A 21079-nucleotide genomic window follows, 5' to 3' on the forward strand; every position below is an offset into this window, starting at 1 on the left:
CATCTGGAAAATAAGAGCTTAGGGTAACAGATTTCTAAAAGCTTGTTGATAGGAACACCAACCTGTGCCTTTTTTATGAATTTACTTGACTCCTGTCAATTGATATTACCCAGAGGTTAAAAAAAAAAAAAAAAAAAAGGAAGGAAAAGAAAATTAAACATCACAGTTGTAAGATCTAAAAACACCATTTCCTGTCATTCTCTTTTAGTTTCTACAAGTAACTTACAATTTTATTCTATGTAAAATTCTCACCAAAGAAATAATACTAACTTAAAACTTAAAAAATTATTAACAAGCAGAAATTCTGACCTACTGAAACCCAGCCAAAATCAATGTGCTGCTTTTTAGATATTTTGTTTAAGGGACAGTGTTTCAATTCTGAGTAACCTATATACTAAGATAGCCCCACCCAGTATACCATAATGTGCATTATATTTCAGGTTTTTATCAGATAGGTCTCCAGGCTGAGCTGCCAGAGTCATGACCAGCCCACTTCCCAAGCCAACATGGTTGGAGGGTGTTGGTCCAGTGTTACACCCTTTCTATTCCACCTCTGCACTAGAGCCTGCGTGATTTGCAATGTAGTCTATTCCTATCTCTCCCCACTGAAAAGTGCTTCACACCTTTGCACTGCCTTCAGGAGAAAGCCAAAGCTCTCATAACACAGGAGGGTCTTCATGAGATGGTTTTGGGTGTGTGCCTACCCCAACTCTCCCCTTGCCTACATGGCCCTCTTCACTCTCTCCTCCCCTTGTCTTCCGGTCTGAAGGCAGTGCTTCTAGGAATTCTGATAATGTCTCATTCTTCCTCTTTTTGTCCCTTTCTCTTCCCTCCAGTGCTTCTGAGCCTTTGTGCATGCTCTTCCCTTTCTGATTCTGCTTGAAACACTTTCCCTTCTACTCTTGTTCGCCAACATCAGTTGTACTCTGACTCTCATCGCAGATTTCTCTTTCCCCTGGTAGCCTTTCTGGATTCCCGAAGTCCAGGTTAACAGAAAAACTCCAAGATAGGTAACGCTCTATTGGGAACTCCAACTCCAAATCTAACCCCAAGAAACATATCAAATGAAAGATTAATGAAAAGTAGATTTCTAACTTATTTTGATGTCACCCCCAACATGCTCTAAATTCTTAAAGTCAAGGTACAAGTTCTGCTTGAAGCACTGTTCCAAAGCAATTCAACTGAGTCTCTTAGATAAATTTTCAAATGCTTTGCTACCAAACAAATCAACAGTCCAGAAATTGGTCTTCTAAAATATGGTAGCAGTGTACTGTTCAAAATGGCACACGAAATATATTTTAATCCAAGACATAACTCTTGTTTTGAAATCTTTCACATTAAAGAAGTCAGGGAGAGAACATGGATGAAGATAAGCTCCTTGTGGTAGCCTCAAAACTTGGCAATATGAGAACACACTGGGTTATTCTAGAGAGATACTGGTTACAAAGCAAATTGGTTCGAAGACCACTGAATATGAAAGTGAGCAAAAAATGAAAACGGAACTTCGATGTATTTAACGAGGAATGTCCAGACTGCAAACACTGGGTGGAGTTCTTTTAAGTGCCTCCACACCTCCTGGGCTAGCCTCTGGTTGTGTGGAAAGTGCTGTAATCTAAATGGTTAAAATGATGTCTGCCATCTTTTTTATAACCTGCGGTGGCAAGTGACATTTTGGGAATAAAAAGAATTGATGTCGTAAGTGCTGATGACAGCAGGCAGAAAATATAATCTTGCTTGAGAGAGAACAATAGTTCAAACGGAATAAGTCCCAAGGTGGGTGGCCAATTTTAGGCCTATACAGACAGGGCCAGATTTGAAGGAGGTCTAAATTGGAGAGATAGGATTGAGGTACAGCCGTGGATATTAAGAGGGAAGAGGATTAGAATGTATGTTCCACCTGTGGAAAGGTGTTTGAAACGAGGTAGGGAAAACTGGAAATGGGTACTGAGTTGGCTAATGAGACTCAAGAAAGAACATAGCCTGACAGCCTCCCCTGCAGGAGTCAGAAAGCCCACAGCTTGAGCTTCCTCCAGGGAACAGTGTGAAAGCAAAGTGGAACCACAAGAGGCAGATTACAGCCTCCAGGAGGAGGAAGAATTAGGGGATTGGCCTCTGTTAGCCTCAGGGATGGCAGCCACCTTGGGTCCAAGGTGGAACAAAACTTCCTAAATCCTGTGTGGCACTGTCTAGAAAGCTCTTAGTACTCTCCCAGAACCTCCTGGGTTCAAGAGTCAAAGAAGAAATAACTCCTGGAAGAACCATGCTTACCAAATGATAAAGTTTAGCTCCAAACACTTTCTTTGGGCGTTATAGGATTTCTGAGAAATGCCTCCAGGAAGCAAGTCTAGATATTGATTTTAACTCCTTTCACTCCAATGAGGACAATGCCAGTGTTGTCATCCTATGTCTGTACTACAAAGAACAAGGGAACCAGGATAGGGATGTCACCTTAAAAAACTTGGCAAATTATACTCCTTTCCTTTTTGCATCTTCTCTGGGGAAAGACGGGAAGGCAGAGAAAATCAAGAAGAGAATTCTGCACAGGTTTTAGCCTCCCCAAAGGGAGATGTGAATTTGTCCCCAAAGAACTGGCATGCCAGCCTCAATACAAAACTCCCCTATAAAATGTACAGTGCCTTCTGAGATCACACTAACTTCAAAGATTTTCTATAGAGACTCACCCTTAAGTTATGAAGAATCATGGTGTGAACTGGCAGGTAATCAGGTTCTTGACTTTCTAGCGCAATCTATATGCTCCTTTAAAAATCTTTGAAGTTAGAGTGATCTCAGGAGGCATCACGGATTTTTTTTTAACTATTTAATTTTCAGGGAAGCATGGAGAGGTGCAACGATTTAAGTAGTAAAAGAAACATAGTCACTCATATTCTTCAAACAAAGAAAACCTGCAAGACAATGTCTTCTTCTTTAACCAAGTGACATCTGAATAGTGACAAGGGAAAACTGCACCCAGACAGCAAGAGTGGTTCAGTCGTCTTTGGTAATAATAGATGGGAGTCAAGGCTGTCACAGCCAGATTAGCGCACCTGATTTAGATTTCACCTTCACTTAGTAATAACTTGCCTCACAAGGTCCCTACTCAACGTCTTCCAACAGGTCCAAGAAAAGTTCCACCCAGTGTTTCGGACCCCCAACTGGGTCCCACACTCTGATGTTCTGCAACTTTCCCAAGTTAATTGAGAAGACCTTAGAAGTGACTTTACGGGGGACACCTGGATGGCTCAGTGGGTTAAAGCCTCTGCCTTCAGCTTGGGTCGTGATCCCAGGGTCCTGGGATCGAGCCCCACATTCAGCTCTCTGCTCAGCAGGGAGCCTGCTTCCTCCTCTCTCTCTCTCTCTCTCTTTGCCTGCCTGTCTGCCTACTTGTGATCTCTGTCAAATAAATAAATAAAATCTTAAAAAAAAAAAAAAAAGAAGTGACTACGGGAACGCATCTCTGTCTCTTGTCAATTATCAGTATGGGTAACAAATTAAATTCTGTTTCATTGTCAGAATTATTAGCAGTATATGACCATTATTTACATTGTAAAATATGATCCTTACAATGAAACAGAGCTTACAGAGCAAGGGCATCCTCAGGATTTCTGGTAGTTGTCAGATCAGAGAGCACCTTCATATATTTGGTAAATGAATCACGGGACAAATTATGGATAAAGAAATGTATTTAACAATCTAAGTATATTTAGAAATCTAGACTAATTCTCATAATTAGCTTCAAGATATGGTCATCGGGTATAAAGCTGAGTTTACAAAATGGGGCATTTCTAATAATCATTTTATGGTTATGTGGAATAGATGAGTTACTTGAATAAGCTGGTTTTTTTCTAGATCATAATTGTTGATATTTGAAAACTAAAAAATGAGCCAACATTTCTGTTTACACTGGCAACCTCATGGCATTAAATTCACACCCTATTCCATTCCCCACCTCTTTAACTTTTATTGTACTAAAGTGGTAAATCACATGTGTTTGTTAAAGCACTGCTAATACACGGGGAGGTTAGGTGTGGTGTCAGAAGACAAAATCTGGCAGGGGCCCTCAAGGTTCCATGTGTTAAACCACAAAGGGCAATTTGTGCAAAGTGAATAGTATAGAAATATAATGAAGTGATATTGTGTTTCATTTTTATCCCACAAGTACCTTCTTTTAAATATTTTAAAGCAAAGATGAAGCTGATACGGGAGATAGAAGCCAAATCCAGGTTTATACTTTCAAATAATTCTAATAATCAGCTCAGGAAGGAACACACTGGAGCGTGGAAATTATACTAAGAAAAGACAGAAATCACTGGGTTACTGTCTGTGACCCATGCGCAGTAAGCCCCACGTTGCTATTTTTACAAAGTATTATGGGAAAACCAAAGAAGAAACAACATTTTAAGACCTTACTGGAAATTTGAAAGCAGGTACAATATTCACGCACGGATGCCCAACTACCCTCATTTAATCGAGGCCCAGGCTCCACAGTGAAAGCAAAGTGGTGAGGTTTCCCCCTTACTTATCTAAGTAATTACCTTAAATGTCTGCTTTGCTTTGGCTGTGGAGACATAGTAACAACCATGAAGACCCTACTGAAACAAGAAGATACAAAGTTCATAAAATGCTCTTCGTCTCCATTGCAGAGAAGCACAGGAACATCACCTGAAAATGCAAACTGGGATCTTTTGTGACAGGATTAGCGAAAACCTTTGTTCTCAAGCTGCAGTAAGAAGGGTTCCTCTACTGCCCTGGATCCTAGAGTGAAGGGAAGTCTTCTTGCCTAATAATCCACTGTCAGTGATAACGGAAGCGTACACAGTCTGGGAATTGTAGACTGTGCTGGCCATTGTCATTTTAAAACACACATGCTGGAGCGATATATTTCCTGGAGACGTTCGGTCTTCTGCTCCTTGCTCAGAGCGCTTGTTAAAATCATGTGATACATGCAAGGTAATTTTGCCGGAGAAGCAGACATTAAGTCTGTGTCTCGATTCCATCAGAAAAGCATATACACTCTAGGAAAGATCTAATGAAATACGAGAGAAAATTAAGTAAATGAAATGTTTATTTTCCGCATGAAACTTCCTATTTTAGGGGAAAATCCTGCCATCTTGTTTTGACTTCACTGGTGCCCATTCTCCTTATTCATTTGGACCTCTTGCTTTTATTACCAAGGCACTTGCTTTTACTATCAAGGCACTACCATTTTGTTCACGCTCAGAAAATTGTATGACACACAAGCTATGCTACACTTCCTTCTGTTGTAGTTTAAAATGTATGTAGAATTCTAATCTCACAATGTTCACAGACTCACAAGGAGACACCTAGTTTACCTGAAAAGTCATTTATTGAAAATTATTTAATCAGAATTGAAGGATGTATCCAGATTCTCTGCCTAAGCATCAGAGTTCCAAAGTTAAGTCATTCTTGGGAAATATTTGTTTCCCTTCCCATGATTGGATATTATCATGGCTGTAATTTTTTTATTATTCAAAGGGGAAACTATTCTATGTAGAGAATATTCCAACCTTACCTTTCCTCTAGTTGATATATATGAGTGTGTTATCGATCAGATCTAAGGATGCTGTACATGAAGGAAGATCCTAGTCAATCTTTGGTGCCAAGATGTCAATTAAAATTCAAGTTTCTCTGGAGTTCTTTCAGTCCTCACTGGGAAATTTCTTTTTGTTTTAAGATATTGAGTTAATACAGGCGACAGATAAGATTTTCAAGGTTAATTTTGAGAGACATTCCTCTTTTTGCTTCCGAGAACACTTCTAATTCTTTGTCACGTTGACTGCAGATAGAGAGGGGGTAGAAAGGCATTTTGTGGACATCATGATGAAAAAGGAATTTGTTGACATATACTTTGCAGTTTAAAGTGCCTCTCTGTGCAAAGCTGAAGCCCACCTTAGTCCTATCAAGTTGGCAGGCAACAAGATATTAACAATTCTCGTAAGGTTCTGTGTGTCATATAAGTTTCCGTCATTTTTCTGTCAACCCAGGACTTCAAAACATCATGATTATTTAAAAACAAAGTCCCGGACTGAATAACGTAATCATGGCTAACACACTGGTGAATGATGACAAATCAATGGGTAACTATTTGTCTGGGTGTTGACATTTTAGACTGTGACTCTTGAAGATCTTATGCCTAATGCCAAAGTTGAAAGAGAGATTTGAAATCATCCCTGCCCTTCACATGCCTTCAAATGAGGCTTCAGACATACTACTTAATTATCTCTGCCTCACAGATTCTCTGAGGCTGGATTAAAAAAAATATATATGACAAATGACATGTTTAGAACAAAAGAGACTGTTAACCAAGGGAAACAATAGATCTAACATTGGATGGGTTGGTTTAAAAAGAGAAGAAAAACTCCTTTAAAAGGAGCTATCTCAAGTAATTATAATTTTTTCCCATGGAGTTTATAGTAACCTAAAATTTTTCTATAACACAAAGTAGATTATAAGAACTCTGGGGTAAAATGTAGGCCTTTCTTTATAGTAGCCAAGAGCATTAGAAGAACAATATGAGTGTAGTGTGGGGGTGGTTAGAAGTTGGTAAGATAAGAAAGTGTGTAGAAGAAATGACAATGTAAAAGAAAGCTACAACTAGAAGACTAATGTCATTAAGTAATGACTTCTTGCTGGTGTTCTTTTAGGGAAACAGGGAAAATATTGGTAAATAACTCACCAGGATTTGGATTTTTTTGGTAACATCAGGATTATTGCTATAAAGCAAATTGAGTATATATCCTAAGACCAATATTAAAATCAAATTCTTATACCTTGTTCCTCCTAAACCTACACAAAGATTTCCTCACGATCTTAGTATGCTTCTAACAAGATGGCAGGAATTGGCAGAATATATTCTAAAACCACACACAACCCAGCTTCAAATGAAAATGTTAATACTAATAAAATGGGAACACACCATTCCGGTGAACTAAAATCTGAACGAGTAAGGTTCTTGCAATGAAAGTCTTGGCAGTTAGGTGATAATGGCACCTGCTGGGTCTAGGACTGAAAGTTTATGTTTTTACTGAAAAACTGAAATTCAAAAATGCCAAGTTTAGAGGAGAAATGCAAGGCAATCTAAAATGACTGAGTCATGCAGACAGTTAACCACTTGATTTTATGAAAAAGATAACACTAAATAAATGACTCCTAATTTATTATAGTCAATGTTGCAATAAAAAACTTCCACCATCTTGACTACATTCAGTCCAAACTCAAGATGGCCGCATTTGCAAAGTGTCTCTTATGAACCTTGCTACAAACCATTTATGTCACTTGAACCCATGGGATATTTGTGTTTTAGGTATGTATGTATGTATGTATGTATGTATGTATATATGTATTTTGTTTTTATTAGGCTCCATGCCTAACATGAAGCTTGAATTTATGACACTGGGATTAAGAGTTCCATGCTCTACTGACTGACTGAGCCAGCCAGGCACCACAAATTATGTACAATTTACAATGATAGATAGTACGTTGGTTTGTTCTTTGGCTTCTAGAAGACTCATCAGTGATTCAAACATGACACATTGTGTATAACGAAACAGTTTCATTCCTTTCCCTTTCGCAAAACATTTTATTGTATGGAACTTAAAATATACAAAATGTAATATATAAAAATATGATATTATTTAATCCTAGATCAACCACTTGCTAGCTGGATTACCTTGGGAAAGTTGTTAAATCTCTCTTATCTACAATTTCCCCCTCATCAGAGAGATATAAAAATTAACAATCATACTGATTTCTCTCACAAAGTAATGAAAATAAAATGAGATGATGTGTAGGTGAATGTACTTCACAAATCATACAAAACTAAGATGATACACTCTACCACCATGAAGTACCTGGATAAAAAGTTAGGGACAGATGTTATTTAAAAATCACTTGGCATCCATTTTTAGGGAAGTTGCTTTCAAAAACATCATTTGCTATGCCAAAAATGTTCAGATTGTACTTCCTCTTAAGTTTACTGTAGACCCTTTAATAAAAATATAAAAATGTACAAAAGACAATTTCACCTCCCTACTCCACCATAGCATGTATAGGAAATCCTTTCATACATAATCAGGTTAAAGGGTCTTAATTTTAGCTGCATAAAAGCAAATTGTAAATGAAAATATGGAAATAAATAATTGCAGTAAATTGAAAATACCCCTTAGTATCCTCATTCCCATAATAAACTTTGGCTTCAGAAGACTTTTCAAATCTGGTCAATATATTGAAAAGAAAATCAATGAATATGTTGAACAGTGTGAAATCCATTCTGGCTAGTTTTTCTGATTTTTCTTTTTAGGGGGTGTTATTGACTTATAAGACTCTTTGCTTCCTGGGTACTCTTCACTGGGTACACTGCAACAGGGGTTAGCTATTCAATTCCATTTTTCAGAGCCCACCCACAAAAGTCTAAGCAAATTAGGAGCTGTACATGAAGTGTGAGTCACTTAACAATGGATGCTGAAAAGCTGAGCAGCAATACTCACAATATGACTTGCCAAAAGACTAGGTGGTCTGAAATAGAATGAATAATGTAGAGTTAAAACCATGGGCCTTCAAATCAGATCTATTGAATTCAAAGAAAGTTTGACTATTAGAGCTTTGTGACTTTTGAGAAGTAATTTGCTCACACATGCTTGGTTTCCTTACTGTTAAGGCAAAGATAATCATAGTGCCTATCTCAAACAGTTGTGAGGGCTAAATAAAAGAATTCAAGGCAAGTGCTTAGAAAAGCAACTGACACACAGCAAGCATTTAGTGAGTGGTAAATAGTATATGTAAAGAAATATAGACAAAATAAAACGTTTACCTTTTTTTCACAAAACCCTTAACTGGAGATATTAGGCACACACACACACACAAAAAATCAATGTGAGAACTTTATAACAATCAAAATGCCAAATCACTGAATATTGATATTCAATATTCAATATTGATATTCAATATCTATATTGATATTCAATATCAATATTGTGCCTTTTCATTACATATACAGAGATGTGTGAGTATATACACATATACACACACATATTACTATATAAGACATACACACAGGCAAATTTATCTTAATGGCAGGAAGGCTATAGCAATACAGAAATTGGAAATGCAGATCACAGGATCTAGGCTTCTCTTCAATGAAGCCGCTTAATTTTCCAATGCTTCTGTAAGTTTAAATAATTTTGATTTGTGGCCAGTTCGGTAGTGGTGTCTATTTATTTAGCTGCAGTGCAATGGCAAAAGAAAATGATTCAAGGTGAAATAGAGTCACACATGTATTGTACAACTTAAAGGCATGGTAAATCCCATTGGAGATGAATAAATGGTAAATCCATGGTAAATCCCATTGGAGATGAATAAAAATGCTTATCATGTCAGCTGAAAAATACATGAAATTTTTAAAAACCTTCTCAATGCTAAGTGGCCAATAGTGACAAATTCTCATGGGAAAGGGATCTTTGGTTCTAAGTCTTCATTTATTTATTGTTCTTTCACACTTGATCTACCTTTTAACATTTCAATGAAGGGAATAGTGAATTCTCCAATAAGAACACAGAGAACTATCTCAATATATTAACTAATCTTTTCATTCTTGTAACATACCAGATCACTTTTTTTTTTTCTTGCTTTCAAAAGTGGTGTCCAATGGTGTATTGGGTGCAATCTTGGGCAAAGTCAAGTTTGAATTTCTCCATGTTTAAAGATTTTCAAATTCAAGAGATAAATCTCAGAAAGAGAGATCTCCATCAGGTAAATTTTTTTTACAGTAATGATTAATCACTATTTATTTTGCATTCAACCAAGATCTTTGCCTTTCCCAAGAAAAAAAGAGGTGAAGAGGACTTATTACCATTTGCAAAGTCCTTTGAGAGATGTGCTACCAAAGTGTAAATTATATCCCTGTTATTCACTCAGCCTCATTGCACATGAATAAATTACAAACCAATGAAAGTGTCTTTAATGGAGCAAAATAGTCCCCCCCCCAAAAGAATTTAAAATCTGAAATTAAAGTGTTTGAATACATTTTAAATGTCATTGCTTGCTTTTCCTGAATTAGTGTTCAGTTTGGGGGCAGTTGGGCAAAGAAAGGGATCCAATTTGGGTTCTAATAACAGCCTCCCTTCTCTCACCATGGATTAGAACGCTAAATGCTGCCTAAGATTTTACATACATTAGAGGCAAACATGGCCATAGTTTTTCATAGAAAAGAAATATAAGCTATGAAATAGCTTTGAAATCATAATCACCGCTCACATAAATTTTTAAATTAGATAAAATGTTTAGAATCATGTCACTCACAAAATGAATTTTAACATCCAGCTGCTGATTAACGGCTGTTTCCACAATGATAAATGAAAGTTTTATTTTCCCTGCTACTTGTTTGAAACTCCTTTGCATTTTTATATGACAGGTCATTTTTCATTACCAGGAAAGGTATGCAATTGAACTATGCTACTTTTTACTCACAGTAAATCAATGTGTTGTAAGAGCAGAAAAGAAAGTAGTATCACTCCCTATCATTGGACCTTCCCTTACAGCCAGTCCCAGAAGACACGGCCAGGTTGGGTTGCTATGGCAACCAAGCTTGTGTGCCTCTCTTGCTTGGTTTGTTACAGAGAATTGATCTTTACCACACAGGTATAAACCTGAAGAATTTATATGGTAAATAAGAAATTATAAAGAATCAGTAACAAGGTGTTTGACCTTTCCATTGATCGGAGATGATCTAATTCAAACGTAGTAGAAAGAAGGTGACTCTGTAAGATTTCAAATTCCTTTGCTGACTTCCAACTAAATTATTCATTGTCTTTTCTTTAGGCTCCTTAAGTAGTCACATTTCTCAAAGTGTGGGGTAGGGAGTGGTGAAATATCTTGAACCATTAGCGTGTTAACATGGAACCTCAGATGAAGATTTTATCTAACTGTGAAGGTCTGATATAAAGAGGTCTTGAAATAGTATTAACCCACTTAAAAAAATATCTACAATTAGCAAAAAGATTCCACAAGACTCTACTGGTAACAGAAGAATTAAATTCTGATTTCTATGAAAAAGATATCAGGACAGATAATATATCTTATAGAAAATTCTGCTTAGTTTTGCCTATTAAACATATAAAGCCTTTTGGATAGCATCTGGCATACAAGTAAACATCTCATCCTAATAAATACTGTTATACTGTTATAATTTTATCACTATTGTAATACAGTCAGGCAAACACCTTATATTCTTTTCTTTATTGCAGGCACTATTGATTATGCAATTGTAATGACATCTGCATTTGGAGTATATTTAAAGTAAAAATGATAAAAGGAATACACTCCTGTGTAGCTGAGACTTAAATATATTGTGAAAGGTGCATGTCCTTCTTAGAGACCTAGCCTTGTGAATAACATATTTGCATTCAATGGACATGCCCCAGGGAGGCAGCGTGGAGTGGAGTGTCTGGCAGTTGGGACTTCAGTTTGTTCATCAACTGCTTCCTTGAAACCTTAAACCCTCTAAGACTTTGTATTTTCATTTGTAACAGAAAGATAAAAGTAATTTCAAAACCAGCTGTGAGATGGAGAGAATCCAGAGAAACAATGTATAGAAAGATCCCCACTGAAAGGCATGTTAGGAATGATACTTCTTACATTTTAGGTGTTTTTCCTTTTAAGGATTTTCCAGTCATTTTCTTGAATCATAGTTTCCAAATGGAACTTGAAGGTAAAAATGACTACAAATTCAATAATTCTTAGCAGTACTTTAAGATAGATGGGTTTTAACTCTGGCAAAAGGTAGAAAACTTTCAATATAGTTCTATGTTACTTTTTTCACTTGCTTCAATTGATAATATTTTTCCCAAAGTATGTTTTCATGGCCTCCTAGCCCAGGATGATGCTCGGGGGGGGGGGGGGGGGGGGAGTGGGAGTGGGGAAGCCAGGAGAGGGAACATTTCTATGGTCACATACATCAAGAAAATGCTACATAGTACATCTCACTCTAGGAGTTAGTAGATCACATGAACATATTCAACCGTCCAAGAAATCTCAGATAATCTCCAATAAAGAAATCAATATTGCTTTGTGGTCCATAGCATTGAGTGGGAGTTAGGCCTGTGAATGCCACTTCAGCTGCTCATTAGCTTATCACTTTGGGAAGTTATTCCACCTCCATGTTTCAGCTTCCTCATCTGTAAAGTGGGAACAGCAACAGTATCTACCACACCAGGATGAGAGGTTAAAATGAGATCTACCATGTGCTCATACAGAGGCTAATAGAGTCCACTCAATAACAAGAGTTCTTAAAGACACCTGTTTAAACTCTTTATCTTGATAACCGTTCTTTACAGATAATATCTCTGAACACCTTTCCTTGGGTGTTCAAAGTCTTTTGGCGTAGCACTAGCAAACATATACACAGCTGGATAACGCCCCTTCTCTTTGCAGACCCATCAGTGAACCTTATACTCTGTTTTCTCTCTCCTAGTCATTAAAGCCTTAATCCATTGATATCTCTTTCCTTTATGGCTCAATTTTCAGTGACATGCAAATGGCCCAACATGACATACTGATCTCTCTTAATGCATGAAGTAGATGTAAATGGCTCTAATGAATAGAACATTCATGGGGCAGGATCTTCACACATAACAGAGTTGCTCTAATGTCTGGTAGTAGGACATCCTGACAAGAGATAGAAAGCCAGTGGGATCTATCGCGAGGTAGCTGGCTTTCTGTGGTGCTTGATTTGGGCACTATTTGCTGAATAGTCTTTTACTTAACTAGAATTTGTCACTACCCTAACATTGCACTTGAGCATGGTTCAAGGAAAGGTGTTCATCCAAGGAGACAATAGGCCACAAGTTTACAAGATGCAAAGTCCCCCCTAATCTAAATAACACCATGATTCCAATAAACCTCCTTGCCCTTTTCCAGAACGTGGGAAGCTTAGACAATGATCAGAAAAAGGAGCAGTCAGCTGATTAATCTGACACTCTTTAGACGTCCCCTCCTTTATTTCTTTTCAAATCTGCAATTGTATCATGTTGCTGACTTAGCTTCTTTTAAAGAGTTCATATTTTTAATGTCATCATTAGGAATAAAAGCAGAACAAAAATTAGTTCATTCAAAATTCTATGCCCTCAAAAATTAAAAACTGTTTAATAATTATTTCTGTTCCATTCAAGTCTTAATCATAATTATATATAATTTCCACAGGGACATATTTCATATGTAAATACCGTTTAAAAATCTAATTTTTCTACTTAACATCATATCTTCAGTATTTCCTCACAGTGATACATAGACGTCTTCAAAATGATCATTTCTAGCATCTGAATGGTTATATTTTTCCATGATCAGACATGCAAATTATTTCTAATTGTACTGTGTTACAACAATCTCTTCCTTCCCATCTTTTAGATGAGTGGTTTCAAACTTCAGCACACAGCACAATTACTTCAATGGCTTGTTAAAATGGAGGTGTCTGGGACCCATCTCAGGTGAGACCCAAGAATTTGCAATTCCACTGAGTTCCCAGATAAGGCAAATGCTGATTATCTGGGAGATCTTTTTTTTTTTTTTTTTTCTTTACTGTAATTTTTCTTTCTTTTTTTTTTCCTTTTCTTTCTTTTTTTTTAAAGTAAGCTCTATACCCAACATGGGGCTTGAACTCATGACCCCAAGTCTAGAGTCACATGCTCTGCCAAGTGAGCCAGCCAGGCACTCCTCAGAGAGATCACTTTAAATAATTATTTATTATTTATACAGAACATTATCATCATTGAGTTTAGATTGAGAAATTAAATAGTATATTTTTATGGCATCTATGACATATTTCTGAAAACCTTTCCTACAAGTTTGTACAGATTTATATTGCCACCTGACTTCTTGATACTTGAAGTGTGGGTAGAAACCAACTAACTGTAAGAACTAAGACAATGGAAAATTCACGCTTTTTCCCTCAAAATCACAACTTGAAGCCTCAGATTCATTTATTTATATTTCAAAGATACAGATCATGGCTAAATGGTAAGATCCAAACATCTGTTACCACAGAAATTAACAAAGAGCATTTATCATCTTTGTCCAATTTCAAAATCACTGAAAACCAACTGAAATATTTATATCTTGGAGCAGAGTAAATGTGTATCTTCACTACGCAGATACATATTAGCTACACTTAGCTTGCTTGCCCAGCAGATAGTTCAGAAACCACGTCACTCACTGGAAGATGTAGGGCAAAAATCTGGCTTCAAATTGTTTTTGATAAGTTAGAAACAAGAACATTCTGACTTTTGCAGGGGATTATTAGCGTCTTTGCCTAAAAGCCACAATCAAAAACCTCAGAGGTTCTCCCTTGTACTAAAGGATTCTTTATATTTGGGTAAAGACAATCCCTTACTATTAAATGGAGACATGCACATATAAATAAACAAGCCCACGTAAGCATATAGATGTGTGTATATAAATAAATATTAGATAGCCAGCAATGCAAAGTAGCTATTCATACACTGGTTTCTAGAAGCCAAGAGATAAGACATATGCTTAGCAAAAATATCTGCTGCAGAAAATGTCTTCCTGGCTCTTTCTTTGTAATCTGCAAACATTCTTGTATTTTTCATTCTTATTTGTTGTTATTGTATCTCTTTGAGTGTGTAAGGAGAAGTTGTGTTCACATACATAGTAATTTTAAAACCATACGTAAGTAAAGTGATTGGGTGTTGTCAACAAACCTTGAAATCTAGTTGACAATTAACTTGTTAGTTCTGGCTTATATGGAGAAGAGTAGATGAAGAGTAAAAATAAAAGAATCTTTTAAGATTAAGAAAATCTTATACTTATGACTTTCTAAGGGATGATTTTTTCTGAGTTAGTGTTTTAGTAACTGTGATATCTTTAAGTAAGAGCTAAGTTAACAGTCCTAACAAGCCTTAAATGACTCAAAATTGTTCTTTGTGTGGACAGGTTCATTACGGCCATATGAAAACACTGCTGCTCTCAGAATGGACAGAAAACTAGGGGATAATAAACACTAATGTACTGTACCATGTATATTTCACTGTATGTGTGTTTTATATAATAATATGCAGAAACGCATCTACTTATATTATGTAGTAAATATGGCCACACCTTGTAGCCTAAAAAGAGATATGGCAAATTCTAAAATATGCCAATGTTAAAAATGCAAGCATAAGAAACACAGGACGGCAATGCAGAGACAGTAAGGCAATCACTCCCCTAGTATGTTTGAGATTCTGACTATAAGCACTTAGTACTTAATCCAGGTGTTTAGAGCAAACTAAAGATATTAGCAGCAACAACCATAAGATCCCTTGAAAACTATGGTCTCTAAGTATTTTTGAGTCATAACTGTCAGTTCCTTACAGTGAATGAGTGCAGAATGACAATTAATTATAGTCCAAGCCACAAATCAAAAAGTACTAGTAAAAATGTATACTCATCAATAAGACTTTGTTTTAGCTTTTCCATTCAGTTTAGAAGAAGAAATAGGGAGATAACATGTAATGAAAGGTGCATATGGTCTTCGTGTGACATTTCAGCTCCTAAACTTGGTAGAATGGGTGGTGAAGTCCTCTAGGGAAAACAGAGACAAGGAGAGGGGCCTTTTAAAAATCAGTTTACTCCATCATGGTGGGAATGGACCCCTAGCAAGCCAAAGGATAAGAATTTCAATGAATACACGTTAATGGATATTTTCCTTTTTTGACAAATGCTTTTAGTTTCCAATTTATGCAGTGATAGCAAGTTTTGTTTCAAAAGGATTTGAAAAAAAAAATGGATCACTTTCAAAGTCAAATCTGTTATATGCAATTAATGAATCATTGAATATGACATCAAAAACTAATGAGGTACTACATGCTGGTAATTGAACATAATGATAAAAGTAAACTAAAATCAAAAATAAAGTAAAACCTGTTGTAAAAATAAAACCAGTGTAAATTACCTGTGAACAGTGTAAAAAGAGAAGGGGATTAGTACAGGTAATCACAACACTGTTCTACAGCACCTGGCATGGCCGAGTGATGCCATAACTTGCTGGGCCAATCAGGAAAACCATATTCCAGTTAATTCTCTTGCAGGCTCCCTTGTGACACCAGAAGCATGAAACAGAATGTGTGCAACATGAAACAGAATGTGTGCAATATGTGTATTCTGTGGGAACTGATATTAAATTCAAATGCTCTCACTCAGGACCTCAATGAAATTTTTTTCAGTAAAGCAAATCTCATTTACTCTATAAACAATACATGAAAAGAATTTCACCAAAAGGAAACCATTTTCTGAATAGAAAAGCAGAACATCAAAAAATACCTTAAATGTCCAATGTGATGTAAATTTATCATATTCCTAAATATGGATATCAAATTCTCTGACCATTGACTAAATATGGAAGACCTGACACAAATAGACATATGTGATACATATTTGTACTTAAATATATTAGGCTACATTATAGGGAAAAGTATCTAATTTATTAATCATGTGTTTGTTAACACTTCTGAAATAGGAAGCAATAATTATGTAGATAAATGAAGCCCTAGGTTTTGATTCTAGGCTTTAGGGCCTAACATTCTCAAGAAGTCTTGAGTCTCAAGAAAGGTTGACCTGAGAAAAGTCAACCTAGTAAAACTTAAGCACATCTGTAGAGATGCTAAATTATTATTTTTTAATGTACTAAAGCAAAAGAAGGCAGTTTGGCAAAAATAAACACAAATGCTATTTTTCTAATAAAAACCAAGAGAACAATAAGCAAATACTAGGGCAACCGTTTATCTTAATGAGGGCATTCTTCAGATTTTTCTCAAACCCTTAATCATCATATATCATTATATTTTTCTCATCGTCATTACAATGCAAAATAGCAATTATTACCTGGAATTTTTTAAAAAAATCAATAAACATGACCCTAAAGTTGGATTAAAAAATGAAATGATGAACACTTTTTTAAAGGCTAATCACGATCAAGGTTTTCTTCAAATAACATGTTGTAGAGCCTTAAAAATTTGTCTTATGAATAACTTTCAGTCAAAAGTTGTAGTTAAGAAAACTTTACACTGACAAAATTTATACTGGGTCATCACTGATTTTGAGCTTTGTTAAGAATTTTCATTGATGGTACTTGCCGCACACATTTATTTTGTTCCACAAAACAGATTAACCAGCAAGATATTTTAACTTATTCAAATGAGAGAATGCAGTTCCTTTGAATCCTAACCCCCGTTCTTTAGGAAATGACTAAAAGATATGGGGAGGGATAGTTATTAATTTCTAGGAATAGCTGAGTGCTGTATTTTCACCTTTTTAATTTTGAAAAGAAGAATCTTGGTCTTAGAAAATGTCACAAATTTATTTTGAGATGAAATTATCTTGATTATTCACCAAAAAAGATCACAAGTAAAAAGCATGAGACATTACTTGGAGCCACTAATAATAACCTAAAACTTCTCATGGTATTTAGTCTGATTTTTCATTAGTGAAGTGGACATTAATGATTGTAAATGATTGTAAAATGGACAAAGACCACCAGAAAATTCATTAGCACCCAACCATGCTTCTTTATTCTAACCCAGAAAACAGTAAGAAATGACAGTCACTAGTTAACCATGCCATCATAATGAGTTTGCATTTTCATTCTGGTTCATGACCCAAACATCTTGAAAAAAATCATGTTCAAATCATTTGAAAAGTTACCAGGACCAATAGGATGATCATGTCCCAAACTTGGGATATGGAAGACCAGGGCAAGAGACTATTTCTGTTTCCTATGAGGTGTGGGGTCTGGGGAGTGGGGGGGGGGGGTTAAGTTCCTTTGAAATGAAATGTGTGAACAAAAAAAGGAATTTGATTTTTCTTTTCTCATTGTGTTTGGTCTCTATGATCTAGTTGATGTGTGTATTTGTATGTATATAAAAAGAGCAAGATAGTTCTATTTATTTAGCCCTCAGTAGTAATTATGTATAATATATTAACAAATGTTCATACCTCCTATCTTCAAATCCAACTCTATGTAGCATCAGGAAAGCTCCTGCTTAGTTATGGGTCACATGTCCCCTGTAATTCCCAACTCAGGTCCTGAATAGCCTCAGAAAGGACAAGATATCAAGTGAAAAGTAAAACTTTACCCTAATGAAGAGGATCTTTTCTCCCACTCGGTATCTTCCTTGAGAGAGCCTCTCCACACAGAACTTGTTTGGGCATTTGCAAGGAGGATCTTCGGAAATTCGCTTCACCTGAAGAAGAAGAGCAGGCAAAGTTCAATTTTCCTTAATCGGGTTCCATTTAGATTAATTTGTTCTGTGGGTTCAAAGGCCCCCAGACCATTAATGCTTTTAGATTTGTTCTATATCAAACTATGGACACAATATGAGCACAGCAATATCGCATTAAATCCTAACTATATAAAAGTCAGGCCCTGAAGGCATTTTCCAAAGGCCAGTAACCGCACAAAGGAATAAGCTGGATGATGACAATAAAGATGATGCCGGAGGATAATGATGAGCAAATCAATTGGCAGTGTAGAAATAACGAGCTAGGTTCTCACTGGGGGAGTACCGACGAGATCCTGTACGTTGGGTTGCCAAGATAAATACATTGAAAGCTAGAATAGAATGTGTGTTAACAGGGTAAAATTTCCTCATTATGATCTTAATGATATTAATTTTACCATTTTCAAAATAAATGAGAATTAATTTTTTTTTTTTAACGAGCCTACTGTTTCCATATTATTTTGAATTCTAAGATTTCCTTTAGGAAATCATCTCTACTTCACCCAGAGTCAACCAGCAATTCACTCCAGGTCAGTAATTCTCACCTACCAAAACCTATTTTTGTGGCAGTGTCTCACAATTTACATGTCATATAGAATCCCTGTCTGAATATCAGATTTTATCTCTATTTTAACGATCTCCCTACTTTAAAAAAAAATACATAATCTAAGTGATATGAACCACATTCTGGGGTAGGGTGGGGTCAGTGAATATGTTCTCAGAGTTCCTCTATGTGTATTTCTTTCTAAGTGTATTTGTAAAAGTGTTTTTGAAGTAAAAGTGCATATACATATACACACATGTTTTTAAAGTAAAAGTATATATATAAATAATGTAATATATAATATATATAATATATTTATATATAATATAAATATATATTTCTATTTTATAATATATTTATATATAATATAAATATATAAATATAGATATCAATTATGTTCCCTTTATACTATTGCTAATTTATACATGTCTTTTCACCACAATAAGGGCTTCCATGAAAAAGGAAGGCTGGAAGGAAGGGAGGGACCGAGAAAGGACTGGCCATCTAGCAGAAAATCAGACAGTCAGCAACATAAAGACACACGGTCCGAACTTTAAAAGAGCCATGCTTGGCACAGCTTCAATGCTGCATAGGAACTGGGCAAAGCAATAAATTGGTGTTCAAGTGGTTCCTCTAAGACAAGACAATCACGATTATGCGTGGAAAGTGTTTCCATCTTGAAGGGTTCCTAGATGAAACACAGAAACTATTGGTTTCTAAAGAAAGAAAGGACAAGAAACATATTCTCAAGTGACCTGCCCTTCTCCATTGCCTTCCTAGCTTTGAAAATGGACTGGCTTTTTAAAATCAAGGGCTTTTTTGTAGTTGTGTGAGAGGTGGAGGCAGAAATGGAAGAGACAAGGCCAGACTGTGGGTAGTGGAAATACATCGTGAAGTCAACAGTGACTGATGACATCTGTGCTTCTTACATTACCTTGGGACAAGTCATTCTGGCAGGTGTTCTGTTTTTGGCCAGGAACTCAGCCAATTTTCTGCTAAAATAGGATTTCAAGAGGAGCCTGATTACTCAGAATTATACTATCTCCCATCCCCAGACTGAGACGTTGATGGAGAAGAGGAAGAACGTTAAGAATGGTTTCTTAGAACGGAATTCAATTCATTGTGTGGGAACTCGCTCACAGTGAGCAAAGGCCAACCGAGAACTCAACACAACCCGATCTTTATTTACTTATTTATTTTGGTTACAGTTGATTCCTTCTATCAGGACATCTGGAGAATGTATTAATCTGAATGAACTCCACATTCAGTGGGTTTCTCTAAAGATATCTTGATAAAGAAGGTGGCATGGATTATCCGCATAAAGGATTATCTTTTTTTTTTTTTTTTCCAGTTTTCCACAATTCCCCTAAGGAAATTGGAGGATACAAGAAGTTTCAAACTGGTAGTTATTTTTGAAACTGTTCATGGAATATGATATCTTAGGACAACGTTTCTTTTTTTATTCTTTTTCCTTTTCCCCCTTCTTCTTTTTTGCTCCCCTTCTTTATTCTCCTTCTTTTCCCTTCCTTTCTTTTCTTTTTCTTTTTTCTTTTTTTTTTTTTTTGGTAAAATAATAACTTCACCAGAGTAAAAATAGCCAATATTATTAACAAAACACAGGGACTTTGCAAGCAATCTCTATTTCTCTCTCTAATACCCCTATTCTGTAGCACACACCGCGGCTCGAGAATTTCAACTCCCCTATGGCTGGTAAGGCCTCACACACAGCAGAGCAGTTGCCATAGGAACTCTTTCCTTTTTATATTTGACATATGAAGCTCTGATTTAAACCATGGGTGAGGCCCAAATTATTTTTCTCTTTGTTCCACTGTCCCTGAAACAAAACACACCAGTAAAAAATGACCCCTTAGCCAGAATGTGAATATTTCAATGCAATTTCCCCAATGTAGAGGGAAAAAGCCTGTAAAAGATGGCTGTGTCCAAGTAAGTCTGGAAAACTCCAGATGAAACAAGACTCTCTCAGAGAACTCACTACTGCTTTTGATCTGTCAATGCATGCATTGCCAAACTCTAGATAGGGACTATATAGTAAGCTGTATTTCTCAAAGGAACATAACCATGGAATTCGTTTCCCCATGGGGCCTCTGGCAGTATGTCTGATTAAACATTATTTGAGAAATGTTGGTTTAAAGGCTTTCAGAACAGAGTACAATAGTACAGAAACATCCACGTGACACATTTCCTACATTCAATTAAAACCCCTTAACTAAACAGACAGTTATGTTCCCAA

The 21079-nt window shown here is 36.2% G+C and overlaps 1 protein-coding gene across 4 annotated transcripts in view; it reads right to left on the bottom strand.

The window, feature by feature from the left end:
• GAS2 (growth arrest specific 2) overlaps positions 1-21079 on the bottom strand; it is a 127950-nt gene that overhangs the window by 36167 nt on the left and 70704 nt on the right. For 3 of the 4 annotated variants that reach the window (XM_059388558.1, XM_059388549.1, XM_059388567.1), the window contains one exon: positions 18141-18248. In XM_059388558.1, coding sequence (XP_059244541.1) covers positions 18141-18248 — 108 coding nt within the window. Of the gene's footprint in view, positions 1-4532; positions 4587-18140; positions 18249-21079 lie in introns of all 4 variants that reach the window. The other variant, XM_059388577.1, reaches the window with a different exon arrangement.

The sequence above is a fragment of the Mustela nigripes genome, chromosome 1, assembly GCF_022355385.1.
Source record: "Mustela nigripes isolate SB6536 chromosome 1, MUSNIG.SB6536, whole genome shotgun sequence".
Classification (NCBI taxonomy): domain Eukaryota; kingdom Metazoa; phylum Chordata; class Mammalia; order Carnivora; family Mustelidae; genus Mustela; species Mustela nigripes.